Here is a 13,392-nt window from a genome sequence, read left to right on the forward strand (position 1 = left end):
TGTACTATGGGTAAAGGCATGTATTTTACAGATTACTCTTTTCCCTCCCTTCCTGCAACACGTCCTTCTTCCATCTCACTGCCACTTCTCGTGCACTTCCTTTCTTAAACCGCACTAGAACCACTCTCTCGGACTCTCCTCGCTTGGACGACCCTTTCAGCTCAGGTCCGGGGTCACTCAAACCCAACACAGATCGCCCATCACCGGTCATGAGAATCATTTTTGGAGATATGCATTTCTCTGTCCATGGGGGGAGCCCGAATGGACGAACTCGACAAGCGCTTGACGACGTTTCTCCATTTCTTCCACAGAAGCATTTGCACGAGGCTCCCTGTCCAGGAACCCCGACACCAAGTGCAAGAGGAGGAACTGCGGTGGGAATAGAATGATTTCAGCTTTTTGAGCACGACTAACCCACGCTGAGGCTGGAAGAAACTGTGCCTCCGTAACCTCGATTCCACCGTCGCTCGTTGGCAGCTGATGCTCCTCATGTTCACCCTCTGCTGGGAGTTGGTCGAGAAGTTTCTTATCCACATTGACAGGTAAAGGCAAGAAATACAGATACATCTGTGTAGTGTAGCGCTTGGGCACATTGGTTGGCGTAACCCAGCGAGTAAAGGGAATTAATTGGCCTATAGAGTCAGCGTGTTGTTTTCAAGATTTGAATTACACGAACTAGGCACTTACCGATGTCGGGCTCAGCATCGGCACTTTGCTGCTTCAGCCACTCATCAAATGTGGTCTTGTTCTGATGAATGAGTCGTCTGCCTGCCTCTCGGGTAGGTTCATCGACGGCAAGCATGTTTCCAGAGTTCCGGTCTTTAGCTAGAAGGATTCCACTCTCTTCAAATAGTTCCCTGATCGCTGCACGTCGGTAGCTAGGGGAGTCTTCATGCCTTGCTAGGTCTCCGGATGGTGGACATTCCCCATCTTGGCTGGATAGGTTGCCACCTGGGAAGACATGTGCAGATGCAAAAGAGGTAGAGGTCTTCACGCGATGAAGAAGAAGGATCTCGTTCTTTGGAGATATAAGAAGCACACTATTTAACAGTTAGTTATTTAATTCTTGTTTTCTTGTGGAATGTTTCCCTTTGGATAACATCCCTCTCTGGGTATCTCCAATTGTGTGGCCCCTCTCTGCCAGCTTACCTAGAACTGGGTCGGGGAACCGCAGGCTCATTAGCCCGTTTCGAACTAGACATATTCTGGGAATTTAGAGGAACTGTAGTCGTGTATCGTCTCACAGCACATTTACCGCTTGGGCGTTGAAAGGACTGAACCGAGGTAATATGAGATGCGCGAGATGTCCGAAAAACAAGGCCAACAGCAAATTGATGACCCAATCGCTGTATTAAGTGACGAGAAAGAGATGATTGATAGATAAAGGACATCGTAATATCTCGAAGCCGAGGAACGGCTTCTCAATATAGTAAAAGGCAAAGACCCGAGAGCCTAGGCAGTTCCTCGGTACCCCGCGTGCAGCTTAACCTCATTGAGCTTAGCCGAATGCAGCGCCATGTGCTCAGGCAACCTTCAGGGCTTCTACAACACCTCTACATAACGTTTACTGATGGAATACATAGGTTGAGAGATAAATAAAACGTTTGCTCATTACCAGAAATGGCATAAATCTTCAAATCGTAAACTCCTATCCTGTACCCTTATTTTAAGTTTCAAGGCCCCATCATCCATCGGGGCGACCCAATGATGTATTCACAAAAAGTGCAGTCAACTTTTACGAAGCTGGGATCTTACGAGTAAAGCTTCTTGTCGTAGCTGTGGAGACCGTGGACGTTACCCTCGGTCATAGCGCTGGCACTTCTCATCTCGAAACGCACAGTGCCCTTGTTGACACCGTCATGCAGATCGGCCAGGCTCTTGACACCAATGTCCTGCAGGGAGTGCTGGACACCGGCAACGAGGTAAGGAACGAACTTGGTGACAGATCCGCGGTCAAGGACGGAGCCAGCAACACCCTGGGCAACAAGGACGCGGTCCTTCTCGGAGAAGTAGCGAGCAGTACCAGCGTTGCTGGCCTTGCTGTCCTTGCCGTCACCACCGGCCTTCTTATCCTCCATGGCGGCGATACTGCCCATGCCACGGTAGGCCTTGACGAGCTGGCCCTCGTTGCTGACGAAGTACTCACCGGGAGACTCGGTGGTACCGGCAAGAAGACCGCCCATCATGATAGTGCTGGCACCCATGGCCAGACCCTTGACGATGTGGCCAACGTTCTGGATACCACCATCGGCGATACAGGGAACACCGAAGCGAGCGGCAAAGGATGCAACGCTACGCACGGAAGCAGCCTGGGGACGACCGACAGCCATAACCTCCTGGGTGATACAGGCACTACCGCTGCCCATGCCAATTCTCAGGCCATCGACACCGGCGGCAATCAAAGCAGCAGCCTGCTCACGAGTGACGACATTACCACCGATAACGTCAATCTCGGGCATGTTCTTCTTGATGTACTTGATCATCTCGATCTGGTACATAGAGTTACCCTGGCTGGAGTCCAGAATAACAATGTCCAAACCAGCCTCAACAAGAAGCTGGAGGCGCTTCTTGTCCTCCTCGCGAGTACCAATAGCAGCGGCACAGATCAGCTGCTTGGAGTCGGGGAGCTTGGAGGCAAGGGGGTAGTGGAGGTTCTTCATCAGATCAGAGCGGGAAAGCAGAGAGACGATGTTGCCGTTGGCATCGACAATGGGGAGCTTTCCCTTCTTGGACTGACGGAGAACCTGGTTGGCCTCGGTCAGGGTGGTGCCGGCAGGGGCAGTGACAAGATCGGTGGCCATAACGGCAGTCACGGGCTCGTTGAGATCAGTGTGGAACTGGATGTCACGAGAGGTGACCATTCCAACGAGCTTGGACTTAAGGGTTCCGTTCTCTGTTCAAACATTAGCCTTTGCTGTCGAAAGCTCATGTGAGGACAATATCCAAAATAGACAAAATGCTCAGATAAAATCTGGTTCTCTACAGTGCAACTTTCGTCGCTGCAGTGGAACGAAAGTTATAATTAAAAAGAGGATGATCATCATGCAAAGTGGGCGGGGTAGGTGCTGGGAGAAGTAGATCTGGGTATCTTACCAGTGACAGGGAAGCCACCGAAGCCCCACTTGGCCTTCAGCTCCTTGACCTCACCAACGGTGGCCTTGGGAGAGATCACAACAGGATCGAGAATGAAACCGTTCTCGTATCTCTTAACCTTACGGACCATCTCCGCCTGGTCCTCGGGAGAGCAGTTGTGGTGGATAACACCGAGACCACCGAGCAGAGCCATGTGGATAGCCATGTTGTGCTCGGTGACAGTGTCCATGGGCGAGGACAGAAGAGGGGTCTTCAGGGAGATACGCTTGGTAACAGGGGTATCCAATGAGACATCGGAAGCGGGGAAGCCTATATCGGGTTAGAAAAAAGCAAGAATTTTTTTTTCTTGACTTCGGGGTTAGGCTTACCGATGTAACCGGGCAGGATCAGGAAATCATTGTAGGTCAATGCACCGTGCTTGTCAGAGTCAAGCAGGGTATCCGCATCAAGACCATCGGCGGTGGTGTAGGTCTTCACAACCTCCAAGGCCTTGGCGTAGTCGGTGATCTCAGCCTTCATGGCGGCACCAGGTGCGGCGTCGCCGGCAGTGATAGGCATGATTAAAAGAAAGTGGGTTTAAAATAAACAGTGAGACACGACTCGGAAGAAATCTTAATCAACAGAAAGAAACGTTCTGCTGATGGAGAAAGTCGAGCTTTCCCAAGGAAGAGAAAGAAGAAGAAAAAGTTCGAGCGAAAAATCGGTTCCTTTTCTCTTCCGTGCACGGCCAAGCCAAGAGGGAGCTTGTCTACTTCGGGTATAGCGTACTGGCTTTTTTCACTATCCACGCCGTTGATTGGCTTGTAAACGAGATGTCTAAAGGCGGTAAGCTTGTTTATGCTTATCATACATCGATGCAGGTACCTACATCGATACTACCGTGTAGGTGGTGCTAAGATCTACTTCAATGCAATAATGTAACGTTGTCAGGTGCGATTCTGATATCACTCCGTTAGTGATAGATATTTTGCGAATGAACTGGACATGAACATCGATTTCCATACAGCATAGCTTTCAAAGTTGGCAGCGGGGGTCAAATGTGGGTTGGCTACAATTGTTAGAGCGCCATTTTCGATTCCTATATAAAGCCATCTCAACCAGAATAGATGATCTATTTACATGGCTGGCCGTGCAACGGATCAGTAATCTCCCCAGTCACCTGGGCACCGGTTCCAAATCCCGTGCCTCTCACTACTGACCAGCGGCTTCGAGTCCCGTACGCCTCTGTGGCAATATGACGACAGAATGATAGTAAATAATACAGCAGACTGAACCTTTAAAGCCGGCACAGCTTTCCCATTCAACTAAGCATTACTTTCCACTTCTACTATCAGTATGGAATCTGCTATGGGCGAACACGGCACCTTCAAGCCTGCACCGAAGGCACAGTCCCAGAATAAGCCGGGGTGAGTAATGCTTGACCCGAGCAAAATACATCTTCTAATATGGTATGCTAGATTGGAGACCATAATGGCAGAGCCCAGTGAGTCGACCAAACTGGAGGGCCTCCACGGCTTTTCTGAATATGTGGGTTCCGGAAAGCTGAAGGGCAAAACTGCTCTAATCACTGGTGGAGAGTATGTGTGCAAGCTCATATGAGTAAACTTGCCTGGGCTAATCATTCCACAGCTCTGGGATTGGTAGAGCAGTTGCTATTCTGATGGCCAGAGAGGGTGCGGATGTTACTATCGTTTATCTGCCCGCAGAACAGGTAGACGCTGAGACGACCAAAAAGTCCGTTGAGCAAGAGAAGAGGTCTTGCCTTCTTGTCCCAGGTGATTTGAAAGATCGCAACGTCTGTTGCCGCGCAGTGGATGAGCATGTGAAGAAGTCAGTCTAGGGTAGTCCTCCTGGTATGAGCAAGTGACTGACTGAGAGTCTACAGGTACGGCACGATCAATATACTTGTCAACAATGCGTCGAAACAGTACATATGTACGGAATTTGAGAAGACCAATCTGGATGAGACTGAAGACGTATTCAGAACCAATATCATCCAGATGATGGCAATGGCGAAGTTTGCTCTTCCTCATATGTCACGAGGTGATTCGTATGTTCTTCCTTGTCTAATCTATATCATCACATACTCACGCACTTTCTACAGGATCATCAATACTTCTTCTGTTGTGACTTTCCGTGGCTCGGGGACCATGATTGATTATGCTGCAACCAAGGGAGCTATTATTGGTTTTACTAGGTCTTTGGCGAAACACTTGATTCCAAAGGGTATTCGAGTCAATGCAGTAGCGTAGGTATTGTCTACTCATTTCTCTTTGAAAGTACATACTGACGTGTTTCCAATTTCAGTCCAGGTGCGATCTATACACCAATCCAAGTCGACACCCGAGATCCCCAGCAGATGGAAGGATGGGGTCAGAAGGCTAGTCTTGGCCGACCAGGTGAGCCTAGTGAGGTTGCGACAAGCTTCGTCTTCTTGGCTAGTGCGTGCGCCTCTCTATACTGTGAGTCATCAATATTCCACACCTTCAAATCCAGACCAATTTCCATTGTGGCTAATCGACAACTATACACATGTAGATGGGCAAATCCTGCATTGTTACCCGCTTGGTGACTAAATAGTGTTACAGAAGTGATTACTGGAACATGATGGTGAACGTGCGCATGCCATTGGTAACAAATTGATGTGCTTGCTATTAGTGTCAAATTGAAATACAACAGGATATAAGATCAATAGAGGAGCCACGGCTTCCCTGCAGTGAGAGCTTTGTCCCATCCATCGTCATTCTGCCAGATGGCGACACTTTCAATCTCTTCTCTGCCCAGTTTGAGTCCATTGTAGAGATGCTAAGCCTTATTTCAGCAAATGTTAACTTCAGTCCGACATATTCAACTTACTGGGAAAAGTCCTTCGCTGGGTCGAGGGTTAGACACTTTCCCGTCTGGGGACTCCCAGCGGATATCTTGGATCACGCGAAAATACTCGATCCGCAACACATAGACAAGCGGCTCCCCCGCGAAAAAGGTTTTCAATGTGCTTCCCACTTGATGCGCCATCGAAAGGTGGATGAAGCCAGAGGCCTCGTCCAGTTCGCTTACCGTGAGCCGCTCAGGAATTGGCTCGCGGACTGGTGTGGTGGAAGGCACAATCTTGTAGACGTAGCGAGGCTGAGAAAGCAGCGAAGTCATGATAAAAGTGATGGAGGGAGGCAAGTTAATTCACCGAGTCACTGGTGATAATGAGAGGAGAAACAAGGTTAGTCAGGTGGTTTCATTTGTTGGCGGGGTCGGTTCAACCGGGAACTTGCCTTTTGAACACGCTGGGATTAATTGCGCCATTATTTGTATTATTTGTGTCTACTTCACTACTTGATCAACGTCTACGGTAAGGGCAAATTGTAATATTAAGTTTGATCGGTGACTACATATCTATGTATTTTATCTGTAATGCTGGGTTGGTATTATACCAAAGAATTCAATTCAATAAGAATGGCGGGGATATATCCATGGATCTCTAGAGAGCTTGTAGTGTCTAGGGTAGTATACATATGTAATTGGCCAAATATCTCCCATCATGTCTTAAATGCTGTCTCCGTCTTTCAGTAAGACTTAACGATGAATTTACACCGAGCTTATTTTGCATCATATTTCATTGTTATAGCCCTGGAAATCCATGGCTGCTTTGCCGCAACAGACCTTGACACAAGATGACAGTATAGAGCATCATAACTAGTACCATTTATGGGGAACATGACCCAAAACAGGCAGGTCCTTCTTAAGAGGCAGCGAAAGTCCTAGGATATCAACTAGAACCTGTGGATGGGTTATATACTTATGCTGATCAATTGACGGTCTACAACGTACTTTGACTTGAAAGATAGGTGGTTTCGTCGCACGGGACTACGAGCCCACTTAAACCTGCCTAATATTGCACAAGCCACTTTTGCCAAGACTGCAGGTATCCTGATAGGTCAGGTAATGGGATTGGAATGAATGTTTAGCATATTGAGGAATTTACCGTGAGGAGCCTTTACGATATCGAATAAGTGCAAATGAACACTGAGCACGGGGTAGCAGATATTCAGTGTGTGACCTTATCGAGTAACACAATCTCTTAGTTCTTTGTCCACGTGATTCGAGATCGACAAGCCACAATCACCTGATTGCGCCTTACCCGATCTGGAGATTTGTTGTGCCCCCTGCGCCCACTTTGGGGAATCTTGGTCGCACTTGCCCCCCCCACCGTCAACAATTCCATCATCGGGATTCACGAGCCTAGAACTTATTCACGCAAGCCACGCATTTATTTCCTGGGTTTTCTTCGCTAAGCCATGGGAGGTTGCCCTTGAATGCTACCCAATTCAGAACGTCTCCCCGGAAAAGGTCTTGGAGACCTTGTTTAACCCGCGCATTCCGCATTTACCACCAGAGCAGGGATGCGGTCAAAGGAGCGCGGCATTTCTCAATCAATTGTCACATACCGTCCTGAGATTAAATGATGTCCACATCGAACCAATTTCCATCCCTCAAGCGGGCCCAGACGGACCTTCCCTCGCAGTCCACCAGTCCATTACGACACGGGTCGACAGCGTCTACGAACTCATCTGCGTATTCGGTCGCATCAAGCTCGTTTGCTCCTAGTCGGACTAGCACTGTCTCTTCTCATGGGTCTATATCAAACAATTTGGGTCACTCCCGAGGGAAGAGTGAGGCAAGCAGCATGAACTCAGCAACAACTGTTACGGACGCAATGGAACGAGGAAGTTGGTCAAATGCTGGCACAGCGTACGACAATATTCGCCGATCCCTACGACCACTACAGCAAGTCCCTAATATTCCATCCTCAACCGCGAATACTGGCGGGTACCGACATTCACGAAGCCAAACAATCGATGAATCACGCCCATGGAAGGACTATCGACCCGCCACCCCCGAATCGCGTCATCTCCATCTTAAAGAGAATCTGTCTCCGCGCCACCAAACACAAACCTACGAATCCCAGAGCCCCCCACCGCCTACCTCTCCTCGCCACTGGTCTACTGTGCCCGGAACATCGCGTCCTTCGTCTCCCCAAAAGACAGTGTCCCACAATTCTCATCCTCCGCAACTGACCGCTGCACTCTCCGCACCCGAGCTTGAAACGCTGCAAAAATCATCCACGGGTCATCTCAGAACTCTCTCGAAGTTTGCACAGTCCGGCGAAAATGAATTTGGCGCAGCTGCAGCCTCTGTGGTGGGGTTGCAAGGCCGACGACGCCTTAAGCGGGCGGACTCGGTAGCCGGAAGGAATGGCGCAGTATCTCCCGAAAAGCCGAAGGCGTCCTCATGGGCTGCCGGGAATTGGATGGACCAACAGCGACAATTCATCCAAGCATACGAGTATTTGTGCCATATCGGAGAAGCCAAACAGTGGATTGAAGACGTCATTCAAAAACAGATCCCGCCAATCGTTCAGTTGGAGGAAGCACTGCGAGACGGCGTCACTTTGGCGGAGGTGGTGCAAGCAATGTATACGGGCAAAACCCTTCGTATTTTCCGACACCCCAAGTTACAATATCGCCATTCAGATAACATCGCCTTGTTTTTCCGATTCCTCGATGAGGTTGAGTTGCCAGAGTTGTTTCGATTTGAACTCATCGACTTGTATGAAAAGAAAAACATTCCCAAGGTCATACATTGCATACACGCCTTGTCATGGTTGCTCTTCAAAAATGGCATGCTGGACTTCCGCATGGGTAACTTAGTTGGTCAGCTTGAGTTTGAACACCATGAACTTGAGAAAACCCAAAAGGGACTGGACAAGGCCGGTGTGAGCATGCCTAGCTTTGCAGGTATGGCTGCAAACTTTGGCGCGGAGCCTGAACCTGAGCCCGTTGAATCGGAGGAGGATCGTATTGATCGAGAAATGCACGAAAATGAAGCCTCAATCTCCGATTTCCAGGCTCAGGTCAGAGGAGCCATGACGCGCCTACGACTTGGCAATATCATGAATGATCTGTGGGATTTCGAACCCCTCCTCATTGATCTACAGTCACGTCTGCGTGGAGATTGGGCACGACAAATTAGCGAATATCGGCTAAGCATGCTCCAGTTTGCAGTTGGACTGCAGGCCATTAGCCGAGGCTTCATTGTACGCCGCAGTCAGCAAGGCGACAAGCAATGGCGACAATCCCAGGAAGCAGATGTTTTGCAATTCCAGAGCCTGATCCGTGGGTCCAGGGCTCGCGCCCAGGCTAATCACCTCCAAACTCGTGCACGACGAGAAGAGTCCGGCGTCAAACAGATCCAGGCCGCGATAAGAGGTGCATTGCAACGCATGAATGTCGGGGACCAGTATGAGCAGTCTCGATATGCTGAAGATGATGTAAAATCACTTCAAGCATTCATCCGCGGTACCTTGCAACGGAAGAAGATGGATGTTCATTCTCAAGAGCTGAGACAAGCTGGCAGTTCCGTAAAGTCTCTTCAGGCAGCCATCCGTGGTACCTTGCAACGAAGAGAGATGAATGCTCAGTCTCAAGAGGTGAAGCAGGTTGGCAGTTCTGTCAGGTCGCTTCAAGCAGCCATCCGTGGTACCTTACAACGACGACGGATGAATTCTCACTCTCACGAGGTGAAACTGATAGAAACACCTGTCAAGTCACTGCAGGCGGTCATTCGAGGATCAATTGCCCGCCAAAACTTGTCTCAGATGAAGATTCTGCTCGACAACGAAGCATCCAAAATTGTCTGCATTCAATCAACTGTTAGGGCTTTGATTGCCAGAGAACGCCAAACTTTGCTGCTCCAGGCACTAGAAGAGACCGAAAATGAGTGTGCTGCACTGCAAGCTATCGCGCGGGCCGCTGCCGTAAGGAAAAACACATCAGCCATTCGCGCCGAGCTTACGGAACATTTGTTGCCAGTAATCGACCTGCAGGCAATACTCAGGGGACAAATTTTGAGAGAATCGTTGGATGCCCAGAGGACTGCATTGCTCCAGCAAGAACCTTCCATTTTGGAACTACAATCCCGATCCCGCGGGGTCATTCAGAGGCAGTATCTACTTGCAGAGCGACATGAACTGGACCAGCAGGAACACGACATTATTGATCTGCAGGCCCTTGCCCGTGCTGCTATCTCACGAATAGAGGTTTGCGACATATTGTCTCGCCTTGAGGAGAACGAGGAAGAAGTTGTTCAACTCCAATCTTTAGTTCGGGCAATGCTCGCGCGAGTTGAAGTTGGCGAGATCCTGACTGATCTTGAGGCAGAGGAGGACTTCATCACGGACTTCCAGGCGCGCATCAGAGGACTCATTATCTGCAACCGCTTTGAGGAAAGACGTCAACATTATAATGAAAACATGGAGAAGGTCATCAAGGCCCAGAGTGTTATCCGCGGCCGCATTCAAGGCCAGGCTTATAAGAGCCTGACAAGTGGAAAGAATCCCCCTGTGGGAACAGTTAAGGGCTTCGTGCATCTTCTCAACGACAGCGATTTCGACTTTGACGAAGAGATTGAGTTCGAGCGCCTGCGAAAGGTGGTTGTTCAACAAGTGCGGCAGAACGAGCTTGCTGAGCAATACATCAGTCAACTTGATATTAAGATTGCCCTCCTTGTCAAGAATAAAATCACTCTGGATGAAGTCGTCAAGCATCAAAAGCACTTCGGTGGTCACATTGGCAACTTGCTATCCAACACCGAGATTACTTCCAAGGATCCCTACGACCTCAAGGCCCTTAACAAGACCTCAAGGAGAAAGTTGGACCAGTACCAGGTGTTTTTCTTCCTCCTTCAAACCCAATCACAGTACCTGGCTCGCTTGTTCCGGCGATTGCGCGAGATCAACACCTCAGACAAGGAATATGAGCGGATCCGGCACTTGATGATGGGTCTCTTCGGATACTCCCAGAAACGACGAGAGGAATATTATCTCATCAAGCTCCTGGCACGATCCGCCAAGGAGGACATTGAAAGCTTCTCGTCTCTTCCTGAATATTTGCGCTGCACCTCTTTCTGGAACAAGCTTTTCGCCTCATATGCCAAGTCGTCACGCGACCGGAAGTTTATGCGCGATGTCCTGGGACCTGTCGTAAAAGAGTCTGTTATCGAAAACCCGGACCTTGATTTGGAGAGTGATCCGATTCAAATCTACCGTTCCGCGATCAACAACGAAGAGCTCCAAACTGGCCAACGCAGCCGCCGACAACCGGATCTTCCCAGAGAAGAAGCGATCAGAGACCCCGAAACCAGAGAGACATTCATTCAACATTTACAGGACCTTCGTGACATTGTTGACCAATTATTCTTGGGCCTTGAAGACTTCTTGTACCGTATGCCATTCGGTATTAGATATCTCGCACAGCAGATGTATCAAAATCTACTCGAGAGGTTCCCTGGCGAGGACCCAGGATCTGTTCTTCAGACGGTTGGCCACTGGGTATGGAAAAGTTACTTCCAGCCTGCTGTGCTGGAGCCAGAGAAGTACGGCGTGATCGATCGGGGCCTCACCCAAGAACAAAAGCGGAACCTTGGAGAAATCTCCAAGGTTGTCGCGCAGATTGCATCTGGAAGACTCTTTGGGGCAGAGAATGTCTATCTGCAACCGCTCAACAGCTACATTGGAGAGTCAATCCAGCGCCTAGGACGTCTCTGGGGTCAGATGATCTCAGTCCAGGATGCAGAGTCTTACTTCGACATTGATGAATTCAACGATCTCTATGCCAAGGCCAAACCTACCCTGTACATTAAGATGTCTGACATCTTCTCGATCCACCAGCTTGTGGCGTCTGAGATTAACTATATGTGCCCCCACCCTGATGACTTCCTCAAGGAACTTGTGCGAGAACTCGGCAATGTCAAGAGTAACGAGAACGAATTGATGGGTGTCAGCTCTACCGAGGTCAATCTCACATTGAACCCCAAGTTGGCCCAGGTTGAAGGTAAGAAATGCAAGCAAGCTCCTACCTGTGTTCATTTTTCTAACTCTACCTCCCAGATCCCGAAGCAGACGTGAAGGCGCTCTTCATGGAGACTAAACGCTGCATCCTCTACATCATCCGAGTCCAAACAGGTTCCAACCTAATGGATATCATGCTCAAGACACCGACAGAGGAGGACGAGGAGCGGTGGCACAATTTGGTTCAGGAAGAACTGAACATCAGCAACCCTCGGCGAGGCGCCTATTCTGAAGCCAATAGCCTAATTGACATTAGCTCTATGAGCTATTCCGAGCTCAAGGGCATTGCACTCGAAAATATCCTTCGGCTTGAACAGAACGGCAAGATCAATCGTCACAACCATTATCAGGATTTGTTGAACGCCATCGCCATCGATATCCGCACCAAGCACCGTCGGAGAATTCAGCGCGAGCGCGAACTGGAGGGTGCTCGGCTGACCTCTCAGAGGCTCAGCGGTCAAGCCGTCTACCTAGACCAGCAACTCAAGACATACAACGACTATATTGAGCAGGCCATGATCACGTTACAGAACAAGAAGGGAAAGAAGCGGTTCCTGATGCCGTTCACCAAACAATGGGATCATCAACGAGAGTTGCAAAAATCCGGCAAGATCTTCAAATTTGGATCCTACAAATACTCCGCGCGCAATCTGGCGGACCGAGGTGTTCTGGTTGCCTGGAAGGGCTACTCTGAGCGGCAGTGGGATCGGGTCGACTTGACCATCTCCAGTAACGAAGTTGGTGTATTCACCATTGACGGGAGCAGCGGTGTCATGATGATTCCCGGCGCCAACGCACAGGTACCGCTGGATGACTTGCTGCAGGCTCAGTTCAACAACACGCAATTCATGGACTTCTTTGATGGTCAGATGCGAGTCAATGTCAACCTTTTCTTGCATTTGATCATGAAGAAGTTCTATAACGAGTGAGAGTCATGGCTTATGGACTTGATGAGGGATGACTTGGGTGCACATTCTTATTGATATTATTATTTTCTTGTCTTTTTTTTTCCTATTTCTCTTGTCTTTTCTTATTGTCTTTGTTTAAGATACCATGGGTATTTTGTTGATTTCGATAGCGATAACTAGCGTTCGGTCTATACGGGCGAATAACATGTACACAGTATGATACCACTCAGTATCAACCGTAAAACATTTCAATTTTCCAGGAATCTATCCAAGTAGAAAGTAGAATTAAGCAGAATATTCGTTTATTGTAGCCATTGGAAGTATATAAGGCTGGTCAGGGGTTGCCACGTGACGTGGCGCGTTCAATCGGGTTGCCAGCTGGAAACCGGGCATCTTCCCCCTCCAACTGTCCACGTTAGTCCTGAGGGATTCCTGATTCTTCCTGTGCTCGGCTTCCAATTGCCTGTGCTGCTATCGTCTTTTCTTTCAGAT

The 13,392-nt window shown here is 49.1% G+C and overlaps 5 protein-coding genes across 5 annotated transcripts; 2 read left to right on the top strand and 3 right to left on the bottom strand.

Moving 5' to 3' along the window:
* Positions 1-216: 216 nt before the first annotated feature.
* On the bottom strand, positions 217-1,202 carry N7489_006361 (uncharacterized protein; the record flags this gene model as incomplete). The annotated part of the gene is made up of 3 exons (XM_056712111.1): positions 217-632; positions 688-1,040; positions 1,150-1,202. 3 exons carry the CDS (start codon positions 1,200-1,202, stop codon positions 217-219), a joined length of 822 nt encoding a protein of 273 aa, XP_056565826.1.
* A 549-nt stretch (positions 1,203-1,751) lies between these two features.
* Positions 1,752-3,651, bottom strand: N7489_006362 (putative IMP dehydrogenase; the record flags this gene model as incomplete). The annotated part of the gene is made up of 3 exons (XM_056712112.1): positions 1,752-2,893; positions 3,094-3,402; positions 3,462-3,651. 3 exons carry the CDS (start codon positions 3,649-3,651, stop codon positions 1,752-1,754), a joined length of 1,641 nt encoding a protein of 546 aa, XP_056565827.1.
* Positions 3,652-4,428: 777 nt separating this feature from the next.
* Positions 4,429-5,669, top strand: N7489_006363 (oxidoreductase, short-chain dehydrogenase/reductase family; the record flags this gene model as incomplete). The annotated part of the gene is made up of 7 exons (XM_056712113.1): positions 4,429-4,499; positions 4,551-4,670; positions 4,723-4,923; positions 4,979-5,143; positions 5,198-5,341; positions 5,401-5,555; positions 5,632-5,669. 7 exons carry the CDS (start codon positions 4,429-4,431, stop codon positions 5,667-5,669), a joined length of 894 nt encoding a protein of 297 aa, XP_056565828.1.
* Positions 5,670-5,781: 112 nt separating this feature from the next.
* Positions 5,782-6,240, bottom strand: N7489_006364 (DUF952 domain-containing protein; the record flags this gene model as incomplete). Its single annotated transcript, XM_056712114.1, has 2 exons — positions 5,782-5,898; positions 5,950-6,240. The coding sequence occupies 2 exons, from the start codon at positions 6,238-6,240 to the stop codon at positions 5,782-5,784; spliced, it is 408 nt and encodes a 135-aa protein (XP_056565829.1).
* Positions 6,241-7,549: 1,309 nt separating this feature from the next.
* N7489_006365 (putative Ras GTPase activating protein) lies at positions 7,550-12,921 on the top strand (the record flags this gene model as incomplete). The annotated part of the gene is made up of 2 exons (XM_056712115.1): positions 7,550-11,975; positions 12,032-12,921. The coding sequence occupies 2 exons, from the start codon at positions 7,550-7,552 to the stop codon at positions 12,919-12,921; spliced, it is 5,316 nt and encodes a 1,771-aa protein (XP_056565830.1).
* Positions 12,922-13,392: the final 471 nt, after the last annotated feature.

The sequence above is a fragment of the Penicillium chrysogenum genome, assembly GCF_028827035.1.
Source record: "Penicillium chrysogenum strain IBT 35668 chromosome Unknown utg000004l_segment0_segment0, whole genome shotgun sequence".
Lineage (NCBI taxonomy): Eukaryota > Fungi > Ascomycota > Eurotiomycetes > Eurotiales > Aspergillaceae > Penicillium > Penicillium chrysogenum.